This window comes from Candoia aspera, chromosome 8, assembly GCF_035149785.1.
Source record: "Candoia aspera isolate rCanAsp1 chromosome 8, rCanAsp1.hap2, whole genome shotgun sequence".
NCBI lineage: Eukaryota > Metazoa > Chordata > Lepidosauria > Squamata > Boidae > Candoia > Candoia aspera.
In genome coordinates, this window is record NC_086160.1 from 39,558,254 (window position 1) to 39,584,818 (window position 26,565).

General features: G+C 39.1%; 1 protein-coding gene across 1 annotated transcript in view; it reads left to right on the plus strand.

Moving 5' to 3' along the window:
* ZNF827 (zinc finger protein 827) overlaps positions 1 to 26,565 on the plus strand; it is a 158,204-nt gene that overhangs the window by 105,734 nt on the left and 25,905 nt on the right. Inside the window, exon 8 of the mRNA XM_063309764.1 lies at positions 2,031 to 2,134. Within this exon, the coding sequence (XP_063165834.1) occupies positions 2,031 to 2,134 (104 nt within the window). The remainder of the gene's footprint in view (positions 1 to 2,030; positions 2,135 to 26,565) is intronic.

Sequence of the window (26,565 nt, forward strand, 5' to 3'; positions counted from 1 at the left end):
AAGCAAGCTAATGAAACAAATTCTTGATATGCATATAAATTATAAGATTGTATTCATACCATGCCCCCAAGGATTATTTTCTATGCTCAGCTGTTGTAAGTCACCATGGATGTGAAACCTCATCATCTTAAGGCCAAACTGCACACCAACACATTGCTTTACCTTTTCTTTACTTAACCACTGGCATCATGTGGATTATTCTCAGAACTGCTTATGTGTGTGTGAGTAAGATGGGCAGTTTAATACCTGTCTTCTCCAGCTGGGATCTGAAAGAAAATAAGATACCCTGCCCCATCCTAGAAGCCTTAAAAAAGTTTTCATTTGTATCAATGGGAACTTTTTTTTTTATAAGCCTCCTACTATACCAGTAGATCACTACCAGAGAGAAAATAATAATAGTTTCCCTCATGCTTGCAATTAATTAAGGAAAAATTGAAATGTGGCTGTTGGGGACTTTTGTTCTAAGATGTGATTTCTCAGATTTCTCCTTAAGATCTCACTTTTGTTCACTTTTGTTCAGTCTGGCAAAAAAGTGAGTATGATATCAAATCCCTTAACTTGTTTAACCCAACAAGTTAAGCAGTTGCTCTCAGGCTTTCCTGAAAAGACTCATATTTAAGTTGTTCTTAAGGTCTAAAAGTAAACAACCTCAACCTCTGTGTACAGGGACAGTAATGGTGGTGCAGCCAGGAAAGTTTTTTTAGAAGGCAGAATAGAAAGAGGCCCAAGTTGCCTTTTAGTTGCTAAATAAGTAATGCCGCAAGATTATTTTTCTGGACTGGGATACTGCATTAACTTAGTCAAGATCCCATTTCATAAAATTACAATATCTGCCATTCATAAAATTACAGTCAGACCTCTTGGATCCTTAAAAATAGTATTTACACTAGATTGACTGCAATCATGAGAAGAAGCAAATCCATCTATTGAAAATCACGTTCAGCGCGTTTGGGATAGCAGCCAACTATTCCTAAGCCATTACGTTTAAATTCCACTGTAAATTTTCCCCAAATTTTATTCCTTCCTTTTAATTTATCACCCAATGGGGAAAAAGACTTTCAGGCAGGAGCTCAATTTTGCTTCTTGGATTGACTGTAAACAGTTGCTTTTATTGTCTATATAGTATGGAAATTAGCTCAATAAATTAAGACAGTTCTTGTATTTAAGGAAGCCATAGTGACAGGAAGACAGGAAGAAATAACACAACTGTACATTTAAAAAGTCACACAAGCTAGAAAAATTTGGGAATGCTAGTAGTACTATCACTACCTAAACAGCTTCCTTAAATAGCAGACAGAATGTGTTGGCTCAGCCAAAGAGGAGGGAAATTACTGTGACTAGAACACTTAGCTTCAAAAGATTCCTTAATTATAAATACATTTTCCAAAAGTATTAGCTGCTTACTAAGAATCATATTGGAAATAAACATTGTGTTCCATGTAGAAAATATTCAGACAGGATGTGTCAGTCTTCATACTGACATTTACTCTATCCAGACCATCTAAATTAACTTGGCTGGGACCTGCTTCTGGCGTAAACAGTATGCCTGAAGCTTGAGCTCTTTGCATTGTAGTGCTATATAAAACCTTATATAAATCGTGCCATGTCCTGAAATTCCTCTATACAAACAACATTGAGACTCAGGAGTGTGCAACCCTACTAATAACTGCTTTTCTAAACCTATGTATTACCTATGGAAAACAATATTTATTCCAGAGTTATACTGGAAAGATCTGGAAGTTTAAGCAGTAAAATTAAGCTTTTGTAGTGGTTTGTTTGTTTTGAATTATTCGCAAAATGTTTTTAGGCAGCATTCAGGTTTGGAACATAACTTGATAATATGAGTTCCATAGTGTTGTTTTTAAAATAATATTTGCAAAAGTTTATCCAAAACTTACTATCCTTTCAATCTTGTACATCTCTAAGCCATAAAAGTCTAATCAGAAGCACCATATCATATGATTATGCATTAGTATGATTGCTTTCCTAATTAATATATATTTCTGCTTTAAAAATCATTTTTCCTTCAGCCCATTTTTTTCTGAAGATACTTTTAGACAATCACTATTCACTTCCAACTCAAAAGATCTCCTGTCTAACGAGAGTGCTGTTCAGGGAAGGACAACGGTTCTAGGTATGCAACATTAATGACCTCTTAGTAACAACATGTTTCAAATATTGTGGTAAAAAGTGCTAAACATAATTTAATATATCAGGTAAAAATGTGATTAATTTTACTTGGCTTAGCATGAACTATTATTACAATAGTTGGGGATTGGAAAAAAAGAATGATTAATTGCATGGAGAGAATGGCACTGTATCTATTTATCAATAAGATATTGATTTTAGACTGAAAATCTGTGAGAAGGAACATTAATTAGAAATTCCTCAGCTCATAGAATACTGGGAAGAATGTTCATCTATAGTAATTACTTTATTTCACTGGATCGCTTTTTCTCCTATATATATTCAGTTGCAATATTGTCATGTCAAGATATAAATTGCCTGGTTCAACCACATGCATTCATCGCATTAAGCCATAGTTGCCATTTAGTTTAGTTTGATGTAGTTCTCAGTATGTAAGACACAGCATGTACATTCTAGCTGATGAGTTACACACAACAGGATGTTGGCTTGTGAGGTAGATTTTAGATTAGAAACCGCAGCTTGTATAGAATAGCCTGAGCATGTTTGGGTTAAAACTGGCCTTTGGTTGTGCATATTGATCAAGATGTGCCAAAACTGATCAGTATTGTGTCTATAGCATTAGCAGGACACGGGTGAAACTAATGATTGGATCTTCTTCCAATTTTTCTCTAACTAAAAATATTATGTGAAAGTCTCAGTAGAATAAAACCATAATGGACAGCAGAGATCAATATTCATGGGTTCATCTGTTGATAATCATGGCATATGGAATATTGTAACTTGGAATAAAAGAGTAAACAGTAAAGAACATGAATTAACAAATCAAGTGTGTGTTTGTGAATCTAAGGAAGCTGAAAAATATAGATATATATGACCTGAACTTGTAAAGTGGAGTTGACGAATAAAAGTGTAGGTTTAATTATGAACAAAAGGGCTAAAAATTATATTGGAAAATATGAATTGGTATTATTTAAGTTGTTGTAGGTTCATATGAAAGTAGAAATTCATAGATTGGTGAAATTGCATGTTGTGCTCTGGTGAATGGTGATAATGAAAGAAGCAGGGATGAGTTTAGGGAAAAAATGCATAACTGCAACATTTTGAATGAACGTTATTGGGGAAAAAGTTACTGTGTTAGGTAACGTGAATGAATCGATGAGAATGAGACAAGGGTACAAAGCAAATTATTGGGCCACTTAGAGACCTAGGAATGAGAATGGTGGCTGGGAAAAACGTGTGTTCTGAATACGTGGTTTAAGCATAAATCTATCCAGGCATACACAAGGCAAAGGAATTATCTAAAAGCCTACCAACAGCTGCTTCAAGTGAAAGTACCTTGTAACTGCATTGTTTCGTGGTTATATTAAACATGGAGTGTTCATACAGTAATTTAATCCACACAATATGATATATCTCAGAACTAGACCTTCTGTTAGTCTTCTCTGCATCCAAGGTTAACCTAGCTAACATGGATCTTTAAAATTGCTTGCAGCTCCTGAAAGATTTAGTTTACTCCTTTATTGTTGCAGTAAGAAACGGTGTGATCACCTCTTTGCAGAAGTGAAGTATTATGGATGCCATGCTGTTTAAGATTCTGTTAAGATTTAAAATTCTATGCAATTGTTACTAACTCCACTTTGAAACATGGGTAGAGCATAGTCTAGTCTCCTTTTATATTTGTCTAAGATCTTGTCTGGAAACCATAGAAGAGGCATACATGCCTGGGGGGAAGATATACCCAAACACAGTACTCATTATTTGCTTGCTGTTTTGGCCATAGCTAAGAGAAAATCTCTCTAAAAACTAAATATTATGAATTAGAAAATGAAGGGAAAACAGGGCTATAGTAGTGAGCATGGTATTTCCCATCTCCACATTTTCCTTCTTTTTGCCCTGGCCCTTCTGTGTCCAAGAAGAAATTGAGCCAAAGAGTAGAATTTTCCTGAGGTGAGGGGTGGAGGCTAGAAAGCGTTGCTGTTCATCTGTTGTGCCTATTCTTTGAAACACTCTTCCTCTAGAACTTAGATTGGCTCCCTCAGCAATTTTCTTTTGGAAGCTAGCAAATACCGAACTCTTCCAATGTGATCCTTCACCATCATCATTTTTTCTTTATTTCATTTTTTATCCTTACTATTGGCTTTTGTTTGGATTTTTTAGGTATTCTAGGTGCTGATGTTCTGAAAGTTTTAATTAAAAAAAATATTTTTTTCTCCTTTTCTTACCAGGGAGGTTTTGTAATACTTATTTTTGTTTTTTTACAGCAGATGTTTCTATTGTATTTTATTTTGTTGTAAGCTGCCAAGAATCAGAATGATTCAGGGGCGTACAATTTTAATAAACAAAACTAATAAATTAGTAAACTGTACATTTAGATCTCCAGCTATAAAGTAAAGAATGTAAATGGCATATCCAAGGGCTTCAAGCTAGAGGGATGGAAAACATTTTGAATCTGAAAAGTGTCGAGTTTGAAACAGTCACTTCGTTTGGAACAGGTTGTCCTAGCCATTCTGTGTTTTATGCCTTAAATAGAGCTCAGGCACTCGGAGCAGTTTCTAACATAAAACAACTGTTTAAACTTGAAGTGGCTGTTTTGAATTCAAAACAGAACATTTCAGATTCAAAACATTTTGCACGCTTCTGCTTCCAACTTGGTGTCAGAAATGAGAAATAACTCAGTGAGCTTCACAAGCAGCTAAAAATCTGGCATTAGAAAAATGGAAGCTGACATAAGCACCTCCTGGAGGGGCAGGGATAACAAAATGGTGAGCAGCATGGTAGTTTATGTGCCACAGTTTAAGATGCCCAGTTGCATTTTGATACTGAATAGTAGATGAACATTTTGGGTAAAGAAAAACAACATCTAAATGATTGGCATGACTGAAGTTGTACTCAATTTGAGGGGCCCAAACAAAGTATCTTCCAGCTTCCCTTTACTGTACTCCAAAACTCTGCCATCTGTCTTCTCCCAAACATTACCCTAACAATTCCCCTGATGGGCCCAGGCAGTACTGACAATGAGCAGCAACCACACCTTATTCTTCTAGGCCAGTGTTTCTCAACCTTGGCAACTCTTAAGATGTGTGGACTTCAACTCATATAGTTCAACTGTATGTGTGGACTTCAACTCATATAGACTACTGCAATGCGCTCTACATGGGGCTACCCTTGAAGAGTATCTGGAAGCTACAGCTGGTGCAAAATGCAGCTGCGCGGGCGATCTGGGGTTTCCCAAGATCAGCTCATGTCACTCCTTTGCTCCACGAACTGCATTGGTCGCCAGTATGCTTCTGGGTCCAATTCAAGGTGTTGGTTATGACCTTTAAAGGCCTACATGACACAGGTCCAGGTTACCTAAGGGACCGTCTCCTCCCCATCACATCAGCCTATCCCACCTGGTCGTGTAGAGAGGGCATGCTACGGACCCCGTCTGCAAGAGAATTCCATCTGGCCGGGTCCAGGAGGCAGGCCTTCTCTGCAATAGCACCTGTCCTTTGGAATATCCTTCCCCCAGAAGTGAGATTGGCGCCCTCCCTCCTGGACTTTAGGAAACAGCTAAAGACCTGGTTCTGTAATTATGCCTGGGGCGGGAGGGAGAGTAGCCATTTCTGGGGATGGTTAGTTTCTTAGAAGGACCCAGCTCTGCCTGCAAATCATAAAGAACTTTTAGCCATCAAGGTTTTTATTATATTTATTGTATTATGTATTATAGAGTTTTATAGTTTTATATTTTACTTATGTTTTATTGTAAACCGCCCAGAGTCCCTTTTGGGAGATGGGCGGTGATAAATTTGATTAATAAATAAATAAATAAATTCCCAGAATTCCCCAGTCAGCATGGGGATTTTTTTTAGTTGAAGTCCATGCATCTTAGAGTTGCCAAGGTTGAGAAACACTGTTCTAAGCTATTACCTTCAGCAACAGTTTCTGGACTCCTACTTAATGCATCAGGGTGAGGCTATTTTGAGAGATCGGGAGAAGGAAGGTGATCAGTTTGCAGCCATTTTGCCCAGACTTTCCACTTTCTGGATCAGGCCCTGATTGCTTGCCAGTGAAGTAAAGAGGCATTGCATTAGCTACAACATGGGCCTGGTGTTTTCCAGACCTTTTTACCTGCTGATGCCAGGTGGGGCAAAGGTGCTATCCTCATTTTTCCTCTTTTAAGTGGTTATCTAAGTAGTATCAGTGCGGTGCAGGGGCTAATATTGATTTTAATTCATGTTCCTTACAAATATGGAAGGTTAATATATGATACGTGAGCCTATCAAAATACACTAACGAAGCATTATGATATCATTTGAAGTAGATCAAATTATAGTCATCAGACAAGGTCATAGCTCAATGTTAACAGAATTGCAAAGTTCAGGCTTCTACCTGATTGCCATTTGTGATATTTATTTTGTTTTGGTTTATTCTTTTGTAATGCTGCAAGCATTAAACTTTTGGAAAATTAGGGAAAAAATCATGAGCATTGGATAAATGTTCTGCCAATAAGCAAAATTAGGGTTCCTACACTATACATTTTCTCATATTTACAAGGGTGATAGGATTAGAGGACAAATCAGTAAATTCCCACTCTTTCAGGAAAGAGGAGAACATGAAAGAAAACAGGATTTCTGTGACAGGAGAACAATGGAAAAGAGTCCAGACTAAAAGAGATTCATACGATTTACTCTTACCAGATTAAGAGTGGCTGCAGGCATTATAAACAAAACTTAACAGCCCAGATAGTTAATTGTACAAGAATGAGCATGAGATGCATCAACTTGTAAGGGGGTGAGACAAGGTCCTTGATACAAATTTAGGATACACTTAGGTGAGCCTGGTCCATCTAGTTGCTTTATAGGTTTAGATCAGCCTAGCAAGTTACTAGAGCTGTACAGTGCTTTGAATTTGAGCATATTTGGGAGTATATGTGGGCACACATGTAGCAACTCTTAGCATTTTCTTAAATCAAATGCATCTTAACTGAGATTGTGCCACAGCTATGGATGGAACTGCACAATTCGGAGAAAAGATGCAGTTGCTTTAAAGAGTTGTTGACAGGTGCTACGTGACCTGAGCACCTATGTGTTTTCAACCTAAACACTGCACAGCCATACTAGATATTGTCTTGGGACCTGAGTAACTTTTGTATTTATGTTAGGTTGAATTTAAAAAAAAAGAATGGAAATATTTAAAAAAATTCAGATTTTAGTTTTTTAAAATGTTGTATTAATTATCACAAAATTGGAGTCGTTAGCCATTAAAGAGGGTGCAACAGGCTCCACAATTTTAGTTCTATATTTATTTGGCTTGCTTCTTGATCCCCAGTATCTCTGATATTCTGTTATAAAAATTATCCATTAATTCTTACTCCTTTCTTCTTGCTCTTTAAAAGTTGTCAGTGTTGATAACAGGGACAATCTCTTATTTTACCATTAGAGCAGAGAAAAGCCCAACTTGCTTCAGCAGCCCCTGCTTTCCAGAAAAGCCAAGTGGGAGTAGTAAGATAGGCTGTGCCAACATGCTGAGTTGGCATTTTCAGTGAGCAATTTAATAGAACTAGATTTTCTTAAAATAAATTTACATTAGAACTGAGCCTGATATTAAGAGTCCTCAGCCCCTCAGAAAACATTTCACATATGACCATCAGTAGGAAAAATGATAGTTTTAATTGTAGTAAAAAGAACTGTAACAGTAGCACTAACACTTAGATTGAAAAAAAAAGCAAGCAAACCACTTACAAACCAAGTTGGAAATATCCTTTCAGTCCATGAGACAGCATCTTGAGGACATCACTGAGGAATATGACAGTGCCAATAGTAACATAATGCCAAACATACTGGCATTATATGATAGCAAGACAGATGCTGCCCTGTGTTAGAAATAATTCTGCCAGCGTTTCCAGCTTAGTTTAGCTCTGGCATAGGTTTGCTGGAGTACTCTGGCAAAAATAAGAATGCCGAGTTGCAGAGGAGCAAGTTTACTTGAGTAGGAGCAAAACAACAAGGACTGATCTTGCTGGAATTATGTACCTACAGTGGCCTGCTAGTCCAATGGTGTCTTGTAAACTTGACAGGTCTTGTTGAGGGGATCACTGGGAGGCACTGTTAAAATCCTGATTCAACAGTCCCTTTAATTTTAAAATGTTCTGGTTCTCATAGTGTTGGGAAAAATCTTGAAATGTAACTTTATCATGATGTGTTTTTATTGCTGAATGCCAGACCTTTGGGCCAGCCTTTCTCAACCTGGTATCCACCAGAAGTCCTGAGCTGAAACTTCCATAATCTGAAGCTAGCAGAGCTTTACAGTACTGGCTGGATACAGTAGATTAATCTTGTCTATTTTTAACCCCAGTTACCGAATTGGGGAATAGTATCCTGCTCAGAGTTGATTGGATTGGAACAGTTAAAAGCTGTAAATATAATAAATGAAATAAACAATATCAAACTAATAGAAAAATAACCTGAGATTGGAAACTAAGGAATTAAAACATGCATTTTCCTGGTAATAGAGTGGTGTGCCTTAGAACTCTAAAGTGTAATCCCATGCAGAACTCTAGGTATAATCCCAGGGACCTCCACTGCAAAAAATCAGGTACTAAATCATGGAAGAGCCCTTGAGATCCCAACAAGGTCCTGTCAGACAAAGTGGATAATACAAGCTGTATAGGCAAACAGTCCGTAAAGTGGCTCTTCAGTGAAAAGAATGGATCTCTTGTGTTCCTACGAACCTGAAAAATGTCAGCATTACATTTTTATAAATGTGATGATGGTGATGAAGCGGGATCCCTGAGGAACACTAAATAAATTTTAATGAAAGCAGACAAGAGAATTAAACATAATGAAGAGTCAGGAGATATTAAGAAAAATCAAATAAGAAAAAAAGTACAGATTCACTTTGAAATATAAAGGTCAGCAGAAACTTCACTACAATTTTATATTAGCTAGAAAGCCCAGGACATATGATTGAATTCTTAACAGCTACCAGAAATGATCTGTGGATTTGGAAGTCAAAAAGATGACTCTTCGTTTCTAAGATGGATACTGCAACCCAAGCATATTGATAGTTTGTGCTGAGATATTGTATATTTAGCCAAAGGAGAAAAGAATCCTAGGTTAGCATTAAACACTGCCTCTGCGCAACCCTCGTGATTCCAATCTCTGGCAGCACAAAAGATGGCAATATGTTTCCATTTGCACTGACACCAGGACCCAAATGCATTACTTAAGAGGGTGACCTTTTAAAACAGATTTTGTTTAAGGAATTGCAAACACATGTCACATGTATGTTCCTGTGTCCTCTGAAGCATTTTTTGCTGTTGAATCTGAAGGGTTACACAGTCGATGGCAGTTAAAAAAAAAAAATCCATGCTTGAAAACAAAAACCAAGGTTTGTGGAATGTAGGAAGAGAGCCATCTTAACTATGTAGGAAGAGAGCCATCTTAGTTTGTGGTGGCAAAAAATCAGGAATCTGGTGGCACCTTTTCCGACTAACAAATTATATTAAAAGGCATATGCTTTTATGAGCTGCAGCTCACATCAACAGATGCCTTTTGTATAAAATTGTTTGGTTTTTTAAAACTGACTAGACAGATTAAGATTGCAGTTCACTGATAGGGATTACAAAACCAGAGATAAATCAAGTATTTTTACAGGGATTGTGAAACTGACTTGAAATGTCAGAGAAAGATTATGTTTGAATTTCCTAAAAAGATTGCCTGTGCACCTTGGCTAGCATAGTTAAGTTGTAATGGACCCTAAGATGGGTTGCTTGCCCCCACGAGCTGGGCAGCATGGTAAAAGAACTGGGAAGCCAGTAGGAAAACTGTCCCAGTGGGGTTTGTTTGTTTGTTTGTTTGTCTGTCTGTCTTGGTGGGAGGGGGAAATCCTAACTTTGTTCCAGTTTCACATAAATGGTCACAGAGCTAGAAAAACACTGAAATAGCCTTCAAAGGTCTTGGGGAAAGGCAGATTGGGAGCCAATTTGGAAAGATTGCAAAGAGTGCATGTGGAGTGGCCCCCAGTATGGTTTTTATGTATCTGAATGAGCAATATGATATCAGGGCAGAAAGAATTCCTGTGCCTCCCATTTTTACAGCTCTTCTCCAATTATACAGTATTATGTACATGTTAAACAGAATCTGCCTGCCCTACAGTTTAGTTCTATTACAGAAGGTAGCATATTCTCAAAATAAGATTATGACGCCAGGATATTTTCATAAGAATAAACATAGTTTCAGTTTGAAATGTTAACCAGTTTTCTGTGATATATAAAAGCATTTTTAGAAATCAGTGATGACACAAGGAACCTAAGCTTACCTTCCCCATGAATTAGAATATGTTGTTTTTTTTCTCCCTACATTTTATTTGAAGGATGGTTTAGAAGGAGAGTGCCGTTTCTGCTGGTCCTGGGATTAAGAGTCAAGGTTTCTTTGTGCCTTCCCAGCAGGGCAGGCAATTGGATCCATCCATTTCCATATTAAACATTAAATAACTATCTTAAAGTGCAACCCTAATTCTTCTTATTCAGAAAATACCTACAATAAATTCAGCAACTTTCACTCTTTGTCTTATTTGGATGTAATGCAAATCTATGATTTAGTATTACATGAAAGAGCCTGGCTGAGCAACGATTTTGTAGAGGGATTAGGGAAAGGCCTCAAAGGACAGAAGCTATCAAGGCTATGGTCAGATGAGCAGACCTTGAACCTGGGCCAAGAAACTAATTGGAGAAAATGTCTTGGGCAAGCCCCTCCCTAGTTCACACAAAGATAAAGTGAGGGAGAGGGAAATGACATTCAGACTGTTGGCAGATGCTGGGAAAGCCTTTAGCCCAGGAGAGGTCAAAAAAGTCACACACCAAACATTTCTATAAAAATAATTTATTTACAGAAAGCAAAAACAAAATCAAAACATTTAAAGTACGTAGCTCCCTTTGGAGCAAGCCTTGCTGAGCTACATTTCCAGCAGAGAGAAAAAAAAGAAGTGAGAAGACAAGTCCGGGCAGCTCCTCCCCTCCCCCCAGGCTATTTGCATGAAGCACGTGAGAGGAGACAATCACTTGCAACCTTTTCACCCGGCCAAAATGACTAGGCACATATAGCAGTCTTAATCTGTTAGTAGGAAAACCTCAACACTCCCCTTTTTACACTACCGATTAAGATGCAAACCAATCTTCTCTGACTTTATATGTCTTTCCATTCACATTACTTTACCATTATCTCCCCTTTGGTTTAACAGAAAGCTACCATCCTTCTTCCTGTGTTTTTCCAAACCTAGGTAATTGGTCACAACTCCAAGGCTTTTTAATATGAAATGGCTTTTCATGCAGGCTTCAAAATCAAGCCTTTGTTTTTCTGTTGATGTGAACAGCAGCAAATCATCAACATAAATGCACAGATACATACAGCCTTGTTTGTCCTTCTTCATATATACACAGGGATCTGCTTTTCCTTTTTCAAAACCAAAATTCTGCAGTTTTTCATCTACTTTTTGGTTCCAGGATCTAGCAGCTTGTTTTAACCCATAGATTGACTTCTGCAGTTCACAGACTAGATTCTCCCCTTTTTCATAGCCAGGGGGTTGCTGCATGTATAATCTGTGGTCTAAATCACCATAGAGAAATGCAGTTTGAATGTCATAGTGGTTAACTGACATTCCCTTGAGTGCAGCAACTTTTAACATAATCTAATTGATTCACCTTTAGTAACTGGTGCAAAAGTCTTGTCAAAGTCTAAATCTTTCCTTTGAGTGAACCCTTTTGCAACCAACCTTGCTTTATATTTTTGGATTTTGCCATCAGCATCCCTTTTCAGTTTGAAAACCCACCTACAACCCAGACAGCGTTCATTGGGAGGTAGATTTACCAGTTTCCATGTTTTATTTTCTTTCAAGGATGCTAATTCCTGTTGCATGGCAGAATGCCAATTTTGTGCAATCTCAGGTGGTAAAGCATTCGCTTGTTCTAAAGACTCAGGTTCTGTGAATATGTGAAAAGCCTTTACTGTTTCAGCCTGAAAACGTGATGGAGGAACGCCTTTATTACTCCTCTGAGATCTGCGAGGTAATACAGGGCTTAAATTTTGACTCCTATCACTTTCCTGAGAAGCATCTATCTCATCAGACAGATCTTCAGTTTGCTTTTCTGGTTTAATGTCCTCATCAGGCAAAAGATCACCATCAGCAAGTCCTTGCTGTTCTCTTGTGGTGGTCAGTTCAACTGGAGAGCTAGAATTTAATCTCCCCCAGTTTTGTTCAGCAAAAGAAGCGCTTTTGCTAATTATTAATTTCTCTCCCATTATGAACCTGTAGCTCCTCTGGCTTTGTTCATAGCCAACAAAGATGGCTTTCTTTGTTGTGGGGCCTCCTTTCCTTCTCTGCTGTTTTGGAATGTGAACCCAAGCAGTGCTACCAAACACTCTAAGATGGCTTACCTTTGGTTTCACACCATAAAACAAATGGAATGGAGTGTCCTGAATCATAGAGTTATACAACCTGTTCTGAACATAACAAGCAGTCGATAAAGCTTCTCCCCAGAACTTAAAACATAACCGTGAATCTTTTAACATGCATTCCATCGCATTTTGCAAGGTCCTGCCCTTTCTTTCAGCAACACCATTTTGCTGAGGGGTGTACGGGTTAGAAAGAATTTGTTCTATCCCTTTTTCCACTAGGAACCTTCTGAATTTGTGAGAAAGGTATTCTCCTCCTCTATCACATTGGAGTGCAGATACAGGCCTAGGGAATTTTCCATTTGCCCATGTCACAAAACTTTTAAATTTCTCAAATGCCTCATCTTTATGTTTTAAGATGTAGATAAATGTGTATCTTGAGAAATCATCAATGATGGTCATTGCATACCTTGCTTGTCCAAGACTTGGAGCAAAAGGACCAATAATGTCAGAGTGTACAATTTCCAAAGGTCTAGTTGTAACTCTGTCACTGTGCTTACTCACAGGAGCTTTTAGTGTTTTGCATTCTTTGCAAACTACACAGTCTAAGTATTTATCACAGGGTTTTATCTTTAGGTCAGCACTCAGCTGTGGCATTTGTGCTATATACTTGAAATTAGCATGACCAAATCTCCTGTGCATCAGGTGTACACATTGGTCATGATATGGAGTGTTGCCAACTGCAGCCTTGCAGCTTGGCTTCCTTGCATTTTGCACAATGTACAAGGAGTCTTTTAACACACCAGTAGCACACAATTTCCCATTTTTATGTATCTCACAACCATTTTTCTTAAATGTTATGATATATCCTGTTGCAGCCAATTGTGCCACAGATAAAAGGTTTGATTGTAAATTTGGCACATACAACACACCTTTTACAGTTTCTCCTAAGCAGGATAAATACAAGTCACCTTGTCCCATAATTTTGGTCACAGACCCATCAGCCAAAGATACACTTTGTCTTTCAGTTTTAGACAGTGACACAAAAGAGCTTTTACAATTACATAAATGACAACTGGCCCCAGAATCTAACACCCATACATCAGAATTACCCTTCTCAGCAACCTGTGCAATTTGGGTTGTCTGAAGAGCCTTCTTCTGTGTTGCCCTTGTGTTCTTCTGCTCTGTCTTTCTACTCTTGGGTCTCATGGCACAGTCTCTTTGCAAATGTCCAGCTGAACCACAAGTGAAGCATCGCTGGCTGGCTAGCGCTGTGGCCTCAGATTCCTTTCCCTTCTTTTCCCTCATTTTCTGGTCTTGCAGCTTTCCAGAAGAGATGGGGGGGGGGGATCTTTCCTCTCTCTTCTCCCATTCAGCGAGTAAGCGCTGTGTAACATACAATGGGGTGAGGTCTGCTTCAGGCATAGCCTCCAGGGTACAAATCAGCATGTCCCACGTTTCATTTAGTGAGGACAGGAAGATATAGGATTTTGTGAGAGGTGTAAATTCCATTCCTCTCTCCTGCAACTCAACAAACAGCTGCTGAATAAAATGCAGGTGCTCAGGAAGGCTATCTCCTTCTGCAAGGTAGGCTCTGTACAGCTTTTTCGTCAGAGTAACTTTACTCCCTGCTGTTGCCTTTACATATAAGTCTCTCAAAGCGTCCCAAAGTTGCTTTGCAGACTGCATGCCTCGCACGTGGACTAGCTGATTGTCCTCAACTCCCAAGATAATGGTGGCTCTAGCCCGCTCATCCTGTCTCAGCCATTCAGCATTGGGATTTTGGGGGTTTTGCTCACCAATTGGCAGCCAAAGATCCTCTCTGCGAAGATACATTTCCATCTTCAGGGCCCAATTCAAATAGTTGGTCTCTGATAGGCGCTCCAGAGGCATCGCTGAGGGCTGGGAGGTAGCCATGGCTTCTTCCTTCTTTTGCAAGTCACCTCAGCTAGCTTCTTTGTCCTGCAGACCGGCAGTTGCTGGAAAATCTCCAGGTGGCTCCAAAGAAAATCTTCACAGGTCTTTGCTACCTGCCTTTAAATTGTGCACGAGGTGTGGAGCTGACCTCTCTTTTCTCTCTGGGTTTTACTGGATTGCTCATTTAACGGGCACATAACCTGTTGGCAGATGCTGGGAAAGCCTTTAGCCCAGGAGAGGTAAAAAAAGTCACACACCAAGCATTTCTATAAAAATAATTTATTTACAGAAAGCAAAAACAAAAGCAAAACATTTAAAGTACGTAGCTCCCTTTGGAGCAAGCCTTGCTGAGCTACATTTCCAGCAGAGAGAAAAAAAAGAAGTGAGAAGACAAGTCCGGGCAGCTCCTCCCTTCCCCCCAGGCTATTTGCATGAAGCACGTGAGAGGAGACAATCACTTGCAACCTTTTCACCCGGCCAAAATGACTAGGCACATATAGCAGTCTTAATCTGTTAGTAGGAAAACCTCAACACAGACTTCCAAGATTCTGTTACTATAGCTGTTACAATAAAAGTAGTCTTGACCTATATGGCATTGATTTCTTAGTCTGGTCTACCTTGTAGGACTGACGGAACTGAAGCAGTTTCTTTCCACTCTTCTCCTCTGGTAAAGCCATGAAAAGGAGATTTAAAAGGTTTGCTTGCATTTTTAACCTTCATTTTAGCATCACGTCTGAATCTGGACATTTTGTGGTTAGTTTTAACTATTGGCAGTGAAACAATAGAATTTCAAACTGTATTTTATGGATTGGGTTATTTTACTACTTGACATTAGCCACTTGTACAATTCAGATGTAATTCAATCAGTTGAAAACAAAAGTGAAAGTTTTCTGTTTCCACCTTCAGCTCTGAGGTGGGAAGTGCTCAAGCTGAAGGCTTCAGTGAGCCCAGCTGGATTTACTCCAGTGTAGAGAATCAAAAAGCTGGCATCCAGTCTAAAAATGCCTGGACATGTAAGAAGCACATAGACAGTTGGAAGAAGAGAAGCTCTTCTTGAAAATAGCTTTAATATTTGTACTGATTAATGACTGCAATAAAGTTTTTCAGTAGCTTTAATATGTGTTTTATATCTAGGACGAGCTTTATGTAACAAGTTTGATATTGCATGAAAAGACCAGGATGATTGTGATTGTGTGTGTGTGTGTGTGTGTATATACACACACACAGTGTATGTATATATGTATGTATGTACTTATGTACAGAGTGTGTGTGTGTATATATATACATATGCACACGCAGAGTGTGTGTGTGTGTGTGTGTATACACATGCACACATGCACACACACTCTGCGTGTGTATGTGTATTCTCTCTCTCTCTCTCTCTCTCTTTCTCTCACTTTCTCATTCTCTCTTTCTCAATATTTCATGTGTCAGGGTAACACTTTCCAAACCATGGTCAAAAAGCCTTACTCAAAAATTGCATTGAATATGTGGAAATATCTAAAAGCATCTTGCTGCGTTTAATTAAAGTGCCTTGCAGTTTGAATCAATTATACAGCTAGATTTGAACGGGATATAGCCAACAGCCTAAGTTGCAGGTTTCTGATCTCATGGAGGGTTATATCCCGGTTTAGGTAAAGGTAAAGGTTTCCCTTGACGTAAAGTCCAGTCGTGTCCGACTCTAGGGGGCGGTGCTCATCTCCGTTTCAAAGCCTTGGAGCCGGCGTTGTCCATAGGACACTTCCGGGTCATGTGGCCAGCATGACTCACGGAACGCCGTTACCTTCCCGCCGAAGCGGTACCAATTAATCTACTCACATTTGCATGTTTTCGAACTGCTTGGTGTGCAGAAGCTGGGACGAGCAACGGGAGCTCACCCCGCCGCGCGGTTTCGAACCGCCGACCTTCCGATCGACAGCTCAGCGGTTTAACCCGCAGCGCCACCGCGTCCCGGTTTAGCTGAATAGTTATTCCTCACTGCAGAGCTTCCCATCGCATGAAGAAAATAGAGGCAAAGCATAAATTCCCATTGCTGACAGTACTTTTTTTTTTCAGCTAAAAGTGATTAACTTTGACTTCCATTGTGCTTCCAGGTGCAATTCGAGGTGCTGGTTGTCACCTTTAAAGCCTTTCATGACTTGGAACCAGGCTACTTACAGCACCGCATCTCCCCAATTATCTTTACTTGTCCCACCCAATCTAGCAGAAGGGGCATGCTCTGGGTAATGTTGGCTAAGAGTGTCAGCTGTCAAGACCCAGAAGGAGAGCCTTTTCTGTCATGGTGCCTGCCCTTTGGAACATCATCCCCCTGAAATTAGATTGGCCCCGTTCCTGTTGGCCTTCCATAAGGCTTTGAAAACTTGGCTTTGTGTGACAAAGTCTGTCTCCTGTGTAAATCTGTGTTATTGTTTGAATGATGCCTGGCTGCTATGTGTTTTATTTTCTATTTTTTTATTTTATATTTTATGCAATTACTGTATTGTAAGCCATCTAGTCACATAATAACAATAACAACAACAACTTGCTAATAGGATGTTGAGGGGAAATGAGCTTTGACATTTCTACAGTACTGCAAAGTATAGCTTTGTAGAGACCAAGAATGATGGAAGGATCATGAATGCATTTTGAATTCCTAGGCACTGAAATCCCCACCAACAAGATTTGAAGATACCAAGCCAAACATAAAGACTTTCTTTGCCTTTCAAAGTTTTACTGTAACTAAAAATTTGCTTCTTTTTTATATAATGATAACTGGACTTCTCCAGAATTGGTGGATATAAAAACAGATTTCATTCCAAGGACTTAGCCGTGTTTCTGGTCCTTTGGTAAGCCATTAGTTCATTTGACCTTCACCTTAACAAACAATTGATTTTTTCAAACTGAGCAAGCATGGAGACAATATCTACCATCACTCAGCTTTAAGAGGAACAATATGGTTATTGATAACAATGCCTTATTTTGGGCTTAGATCTGTCATCAGATTGAATCTTTGCCTAACAGTTGATTTTCTTTGCCCAGTACAACTTTGAATCTCATTTCAAAAATCTGTATCTTACTCTCCTGTCCTATATCTCTCAACTGAATTGCTGGTACCCTGAAGTTATTTCTTTTCTCTCCTTTCATTTCAGCAGTAAATCCAGATAATTTTAGCTCTTGCTAACCGCAACCTGCTTTTGTTTCTGGGAATTCTGTTTCATAGTGAAATGAAATATATATGACTTTTCTAGCCAAAGTAGAAAATTGACTTTCCTCCCTTGTACCAAACTGGGAAGGCTTGTAAAACAGTGCTTTCTTGTTCTTGCCAATTTGGCGAGCAGGAACTATACTAAACAGCAATAGAAGTTACTGAACAGTTTTATGACATCTTTTTTTTTTTTAGCAACTGACCCCAGTATCTCATGTCCTTACTCAAAGACAGGAGATTGGGTCCAGGTTAAGAATGCTTTCATTCTATTGGTATCGGTGAGACAAGTTAATCATGACAATCAGTTAATCCTCTGATTTTAGAAGAACAGTGACATGACTAATTAATCTGTTTACAGTCTCACTTCTATCTGAAAAGAGTATGGATTAAATGCACCAATAGCAGTTCTTAATAGGAGAGATCCTATGATCTTTGAAACTAATTGGATGGAATTTGTTTGGTTTATCCTAATTGGGCTAACATTATCCTGTGCCTGGTAACTTCCAAAAGTTTTGAAATCCAATTCCCATTATCCCCTCCCAAACAAGTGAAAGATTTTTATGGTTGTTATAGCCTACAGGTACCTGAGTGGAAATGGCTGCTTTTTGATGGTACGAAGACTTGGAGAACAACTATGCACCTCCACATACAAAAGCTAGAAATTCTAATGTAGCATGTGCTGCTCATGAAATAATTCATTATGAATTAGGAACAGTGAACAGCATAAATAAAGCTTTTAACCCCTATTTAGGAATAGTTAAAATGTTCTCGAGACTTGTGAGTACCCATGAAGGTTTGTTCTGCCGTAGCGAACAATCAGTCTGCTGCATTCCACTATCATCTGAAGTCAGAAGCTGGGCCGATGGAATCAGTTTGTATCTTTAGCAGAATGCCACTTGAATAGTTAGTCTTTCATGGCTGAAAGGAAAACTAAGCATTTTCTATCTTTGAATGTTATGAATAAAAACAATTCTGAATCGATTTTCAAGATGGGCTTTCTGTGGTGTCCTTTGTCTGTTCAGTCCAAATGAACCCCCCCACATGGTCTTTCATAATAGTTCTTCATATTTATTTAAGCATTCAATTCCAATTTTTGCTTCTTTTTTAAATTGCTGAATGACAGCAGGAATAACACTTTTGACTCTAATGCAGTACTTGGCAAGCTTCAGAGATTTATGAAATAAATAAACCTTCAGTTATTTGATAAATAGTAAATAATTCATAGCATTGAGTTTTGGTATTCGATATTTCTGTGGTTCTAGAGTTACCCTCTACCCTCTCATTGACTCAAATTTAATTCAAAATCTACTCAAACCTGCTAAACTGGAGCTGTATTAATTGGTAATCAATTTGTATCTTCAGAGTTGTTACAGAGTGTTACAACTTTTCTAAAGAAAATAACTTACTAGGTCATAGTATTCCACACAAAGAGTTTTGTGTGTATGAGTTTGTATGTATATTGTATTTCCCATAAATACACTGATTTTCACTGTGAAGATTTTTGTTTTGTACATTGGTATTTGCATGTCAAATTTGGGTTGAAATAAGCAAATTGATAATATGCTTAATACTGAAATAAATAAATGAATGGATGGATGAATGAATGAATGACAAATTGGGTCAAGATGGCAGGTAGTCATTTGGGCAAATGGAAGATTATTTCTGTCATCCATCAACTGTTGTGCAGTCATAAGTGCAGGCAGACTGCCGAGCGCCCAACTTTTGATCACGTGACTGGGAGCTCTGCAACAGTCGTAATTTCGGGCACAGGTTGTAAATCCATTTTTTCAGCGCTGTTGTAATTTCAAACAGTTGCTGAACAAATAGTCGTTAAGGGAGGACTACCTGTATTGCACCAATGCACTGTACCCTGAAAATTCCATAATTCCATAGTTCTGTGCCCACCAGCATAGGGCTTCTTTCTCTATATGGCATTGTACAATATCTAACTAGACAATGTTATTAGAATCTCTGATTGGGTCATAAAGAAGGCTAGGTTGCTGGAGCCTACAACACATATATCTTTTCATATGTTGTAGAAGGAGAGTTGGGTTAGTCTATCGTAGCCAAAAATCAGAAGGAATCTGGTACCATATTTTCAGGCTAATAAATTTTATTAAAATGTGAAAGCCTTTGTGAACCACAGTTCACTTTCATCAGACCCATGGGTGGGTTCATGGTATATTTTTATTTATGAAATGTTTATCAAATTGTATAAGCATAAATAGGTTTTACCTGAAGTACGATTGGATGCTAAAAAAAGAATGCTGACTATTTAATTTAGAGGAGAAAATACATAGGCTTATAGCACTCTACATAAACAGAGGACTGGTATAGCAGCAGGAAAATGATTTGAAACTTTACAATGTGATCTTAGCTTGTGACCAGTAGGCTATATGCATTCGCTGTCTCATTTAAGTTTGAAAACGGAATGGAGAATGGCTGATAACACATCATGTTACAGGCACTGGAAAATTTGCAGGCCAATCAGTATCTGGGCTGCAAAAATCCAGATGATCACATGATGGTAGCAGAGACATACAAAACTTCCAGCAATAGTGGCTATCCATATTTTTGCAGCTGAAATCCTTAAGTGAGAGACCGGGAGACTTTTTAGTACCTCTTCTTCTATGGAGCCAAGAGTTGGGGAAGATGTGATGCTGAGAGGGTGACATGTAGACCATGTGGGGTGAGGGAGGGAGGGAGGGAGGGTAATATTCAGAGGAGTGGAAATTGAAATATTTTGTGTGAGTCAGGTCTTAGAGCCCCTCTAGTTTTTCCTGTGTTTTTGTTTTCCTCTTTGTTTATTTTTGCGTTTATTGCTGCCTGGATGAATGGGGCTGATGATGGCATGAATCCTTGTCAATATGCCCCAGGTGCAAAGGCTCATGTGGAGGTCTACCATATCTGTGTTGCAAAACTTTGGATGGAGTCTTAGTGATCACACAGATACATTTTCTCCAGGAGGGATCTGTTTCCAACCTGGTCCTTCAGGTGTGCCAATGGTGTGCTCATTGCTGCTGTAATTGAGTCTATCCACCATGCTGCTGGTCATCCTCTTTTTCTCTTTCCTTCTGCCTTTCCCAGAATTATAGATTCCAAAGAGACTAAAGTCTTCATGACCAATTTTTTTTTAGGAATACTTCAGACTTGTTGGTACCGTCACAGTCTACCAAGTTTTCTGTGTTGTGCAATGCAGTACTAGTTTCCAACAAAGACATAAGAGTGGATGCTACTTGCATTTATGTTGACAAGATCTTTGTTCAGAATAAAATTAAGTAATTTTACTAATTGAGATAAAATAATTTTTGTTGCTATCTTTTATTACTAGCTATATTAATTCCTGCTCTATCTCAGCTGCAGTAAAATAGATTTCAAAAGAATTTTTCTTCTGGTAACCATTGCTTTAGGGGGAAAAATACACACACTACTTAAAATGGATGAAAAAGACTCTTCTGCAGATAATGGATGTGTTGACATGGTTTTATTCATATCTCCTATTCAATAAAAGTCTTGATTGCAAAAGAAAATCTGACTAAGTAGATCATATGGTTACTCTACAGATTCTACACATGATGGATTCTTTGTGTGTATCAGTATGCACACTGCATTATTTCCTACATGTTACTTACTTTAGAATCACTACTTATTATCCACTCCTTATGCTAGATGGGCTAAAATGTGTATAGCACAACAGAATGTACGTTTTATTTGTTTAGTTTTATACATACGTATTTAATTTCAAGTTCAAGGTGGTAAAACTAGCAGTCCCACCTCCATTTTCCCCATAAGAACAACCCTGGGAAGTATGTTGGGCTGAGAGAGAGAGTGACTGGCTATAGTTACCCAGTGACCTTACATGGCTGAGATAGACTGAACCTGGATCTCCCCTGGGCTAGTTCAACCCCCTAACCATTGCACTACACTGCATGCCATATAGGTAAGAATTTTGGAAGGAAGTAATAGGGAATACTTAGTGTAGAATAACTGTTGCAAGACTTTCAGCGAACTGAAGATGTCCAATACATGTTGGGAGTTTGGATACTGTGCTTCACAGAAAGTACAGCATTGAGGTGAGGAACCCCACAGAGAATCAGTGATAGTAAAATTGGCCATGAAAGAACATTAAAAAATATTGGCACACTATTTTCCAGAAGGTTGCAGAAGAGAAGCAAACATTTTGAGGAAAGTTAAAAGAAGAAAGGTTCCATGGTATAGATAAATGCAGTACAAGTTTTTACAAAGTATTGTTTCAGCACCTTTTGAAAATATTTATAAATCAATACTATCCTAGTTTCCTATGGGATTTCATGCAGAATCCATGGGTTTTTTTTATTTCAGATACTTAAATAAGAAAACCAGAAAGCTACTGATTAATGCTAAAAGGAATTTTTAAGAGACACAGAGTTATAATTGAATCTGATTGTTTGTAACCAAATTAATTCAGATTTATAGTGGCCATGCTTTTGGAATTGGCTTATACTTGATATTTTGCTATAATCATTACCATATTTCTCTCTCTGAAATATGTTTTGATTAAGTACTCAAAAAGCTCTGCTAAAACATCTGTTGTTGTTGTAGAGTCAAATGACCATCCTCTTGAACTCAAAACTAATAATTGAAAGAATGGTTCACAATTGATTTCAGAGAAGTTAAAAGCTTTATACTTACTTCAACCATTTCCCTTCCATCTGCCTTTTAAACTTTTCAGAAGAGCTAATTTGGAAGATGCATGATTAATCACACATTAAGGATAATTTGTATTATTATAAGACAAAGAGTAGATAATGGTAGCACCCAGAGGATATCCTTCAAGTGTCAAGCTTTTGTTGTTTCAAGTGCTATATGAACCGTGGCTTTTCTGAGAGATGGGGCTTATAATAAATAGCCTGTAATAAGACTGCATGGATCTTCATTGCTCAGTTAAGCTAGCTTTCAGGTCTTGCTTGAATTAATTACAGTAATTCGCTTATACAGTATTTTCTTTGACTGACAATCTATCCAGATTGCTGTGGCTTTATATAAGTGAAAAAAGAGCACTTCCCAATAGTACAGCCATACATGCAAATAGAACAGAACGCTGGGGGAGGGCATTTGTTTCATAGAGATAACAGTTGTTATTTGTGTTCCCACTATTACAGTATAGGGAAGATAGATGGACAGACACAGTATATTACTATCTGATCATACTTAGTTAAAGTGTCTACAAAAGACCTGTACAGTTCATGTTTCATAGACTAATACATGTAATTGTAGTGTACTAGATGCTTGGTCATGTCTGCTTTTCAAGTCCTGGGTTAGCTGCAATAGTTAGAAATTACTGAGCAGTATGGCCCCATAAATGTCTGATGGGTTGTATTTATATATGACTAGTGATATAGGCCTGGGCCACACCTCTGTTAAGGTTAATTCTTTTAAGAGCTTTCTCTTCTTATTTGTTTACAAAGAATCCCAACTGACTTTTTGGAAGGTACTTTTCATGATGCACTACTTTTCTATCCAAAATGTTATTCAACTACCCCCTTTTAATTTTGTTATCTCCACCATTGCACAAAATATATGGGGAGAAAAAAGCTTCTGATTTTGAATTCTATTCTTTTTCTCCATCAAAAAGGGATTAAAGTAAAAAAATGCAGAAAGCTCTACAATTCAGTGGGTTCATATTCTATTTTAAACATTATATTTACTTCCTAGTTTAACAGAAAGACTTGTTTCTCACCAAAGAAAATATTATTAGCTCTAAACTAGGCAACCTGTGTGGGTCATCATTTCAGAGATATTTCCTTAACAGATTACTCAATGCCTTCAACAATGGCAGAACTTCTAATGTACTGCCTTCATTGGAAAGGTTCTTAAAAATTAAGGGAGATATTCAGGGATGTATCTGCCTTGAAAATAGCCCATGTCATTCATACTGAACTGCATAGCACAGTCAAATATCAGTTGACCACAGGAAATGTTTTATGACATTTTGTATTATGTCATAAAATGTTTTATGATAATTTTTTATGTCATAAAATGTTTTATAAAATTTGCCAAATTTCAATTCCATGAGTCATGGGTCCCAGAGTTTGGACGCATTCTGTAAGTTAGCCATTTGAGGTACCTTAGTTCAAAAATTGTTGGCCTACAATGCACCGTTTTGCCCAGTTAAAGGTTACAAAGAGACACAAGAGTTTTAGAAGTATATAGATACTTATCAGTAGGATGAACTTACATCAGTAGGATTGGCCAATACAGTATTAACTTTTGTTACTTTATAGTAAGTTTTACAGGTCACATATGGTAATCTGGCTTGCTTAAAGGTACTTCATATAGATTGGACTCCAGAACCATTATGCTCAAAGAAATGCTTACATTGGAGTACTTTACATACTGCATTATACACTTGGCCAGTTGAAACAACTCAGTTATTACCAGATTGTAAATACAAAATCGAACAGTGGCACTCATTTCACATGCCAGTAAGATAATGCTCAAGATCCTGCAAGGTAGACTTCAGCAATTCATGGAGCGAGAATTACCAGATGTACAAGCTGGGTTTAGAAAAGGCAGAGGAACTAGGGACCAAATTGCCAATATCTGCTGGATAATGGAAAAAGCCAGGGAGTTTCAGAAAAACATCTATTTCTGTTTTATTGACTATTCTAAAGCCTTTGACTGTGTGGACCATTACAAATTGTGGCAAGTTCTTAGTGGTATGGGGATACCAAGTCACCTTGTCTGCCTCCTGAAGAATCTGTATAACGACCAAGTAGCAACAGTAAGAACAGACCACGGAACAACGAACTGGTTTAAGATTGGGAAAGGAGTACGGCAGGGCTGTATACTCTCACCCTACCTATTCAACTTGTACGCAGAACACATCATGCGACATGCTGGGCTTGAGGAATCCAAGGCTGGAGTTAAAATCACTGGAAGAAACATTAACAATCTCAGATATGCAGATGATACCATTTTGATAGCTGAAAGTGAAGAGGAACTGAGCAGCTGTCATGTTCCCGTTCCGATGTTTATGGTTCCTCGTAACGTTTCACATGTCATATCTGCAGTTGCGTGCCTGCCTGGCCACGCTGGTAAATTTCCTTTGTGCTGACTTGTGATCTTCTGGAATGTATGTTTGGGTTATCTCTGCTGTTCAAGGTTACTTTCTCAGGCCGATTCTAACGGTTGCTAGCATCTGGGGTGGGTGGTTGCTATGCTAGCCTGAGGGGAGGGTTTGCAACGGGAGCAAGGCTTTTTAAGTTTGTAATTGGCGCGCTTTTGCTCATTCTCAGCTTTCTTCGTACTTTGCATACTATTCATTCAATAAATTAGTTTTCTCTAGTAACTACTGATGAGACTCCTTTTATTGGAATAGGCAATCATTACATAAAGCTGAGAATCTTTAATATCAGTCCGCTAGCATCCATCCAGTTTCCTGTGAGGAGTTTAATTAGCGATGACTGAAACTGCCCCAACCTCAACCACCGGCTCGGGGGAAAGTCAGCTCTCCAGAGGTGGGGAACAAGAGCCCATGGGACCGCGGAGAGAGGGGACTCTCACGCCAGGGTCGGATGACCTCTCCGAGGCAACGGATTCCAGTTGCAATACGGAGAAGGCAGTGAAGTCAGTGGTAGTCAAGAAGACGGAGGGACCCTTGTATGGGTCGCCACCAGCCCCAGCCAAGCCGGTGTATTCCTCGCTGTTTCCGACCATGCAGATCACCAAAAGGACGAGAGCAGTGACACCAACGGAGATGGAGATGGAGAAATCCCAGCAGCTGGAGGCGAGGATGAAATCCATAGAGGATTTGTTGGCAAAGTTAACCTTTACCAGGGACACTCAGAAAAAGAAAAAGACGGGAGGTGAAGAAGGTAGTGACTCTCCTGACACCTCCGCATCCCCAACCCCCCCTCCCCCAGTAGACAAACAGGGAAAGCCATGGAAATATTGGGGGGGAGGGCCCCCGCCGAGCAAGCCTCCAAAGAAAGCCTCCTTACCTTCCCCAAGTAGGGAGCAGAAGGAGAGAGGACGGAGCCGGGAGGGGGGGAGACGTGTGAAAGTTCGACTGGCAGAGGCTCAAGAAATAGCGCCAGAGGTGCAGGAGGAAGGCTTAGCCACGAAAGGCTAAGCAAAAAAAGAGACACGATAGCCCAACCCGGGTCCGATATCGAGACTTTAATGTGAAGTTTAATGGGGATCCTACAAAGCTGTCATTTTTTTTGACTAATGCACACAGCTATATGGAAGAGTTTGGGAGCGTGTTTCGTTCTGAGCGGGCTAAGATTAATGCTGTCGCGACCCAACTAGAGAAGAGGGCAGCAGACTGGTTCGTGCGACTGGTTGACATGGACGCTTTGGAGTTGGATTGCTTTGATGATTTCATGTGGGCAATGAAAATGCATTTTGGTGATCCTCTAGCTGAGGAAAAAGCAAAGGTAGCCCTAAGGGAGTTGGTTCAAGGCTCCAGATCAGTGTCGGATTATGCGCTGGAGTTTCAAGCACTCTCCGGCAAAGTAGAGGATTGGTCTGCCACCACCCTTGTAGAGATGTTCAAAGATGGACTAAGACCAGATATACTACGATGGGCAGTTGTACGGGGTGACCCAGCAACGCTGTATGAGTGGATACAATTGGCTGCGAAGGTTGAACAAGCCCAAGCTAAGTATACTCAAACTAAAAGAGGTCCCAAACAACAAGCGATGGGGAAACCTACAAGGCCAGCAGCTACCGCTAGCAAACCAGTGAGACGGTCGTGGCAAGAAGAAAAAGAAAGCCGTTTTGCCAAAGGATTGTGCCTGCGGTGTGGAAAGGAGGGGCACCTGGCAGCTGCATGTCCCCGCAGGAAACCAGAGGAACGGAGAGACAGATCAGGGGGGAAATCACCAGTGGCACCGAGGAAGCTGAAAGCGACAGTAGCAGAGCTGGTGGAGGATGTGGACTTGTTTTATGGTGGGCAAG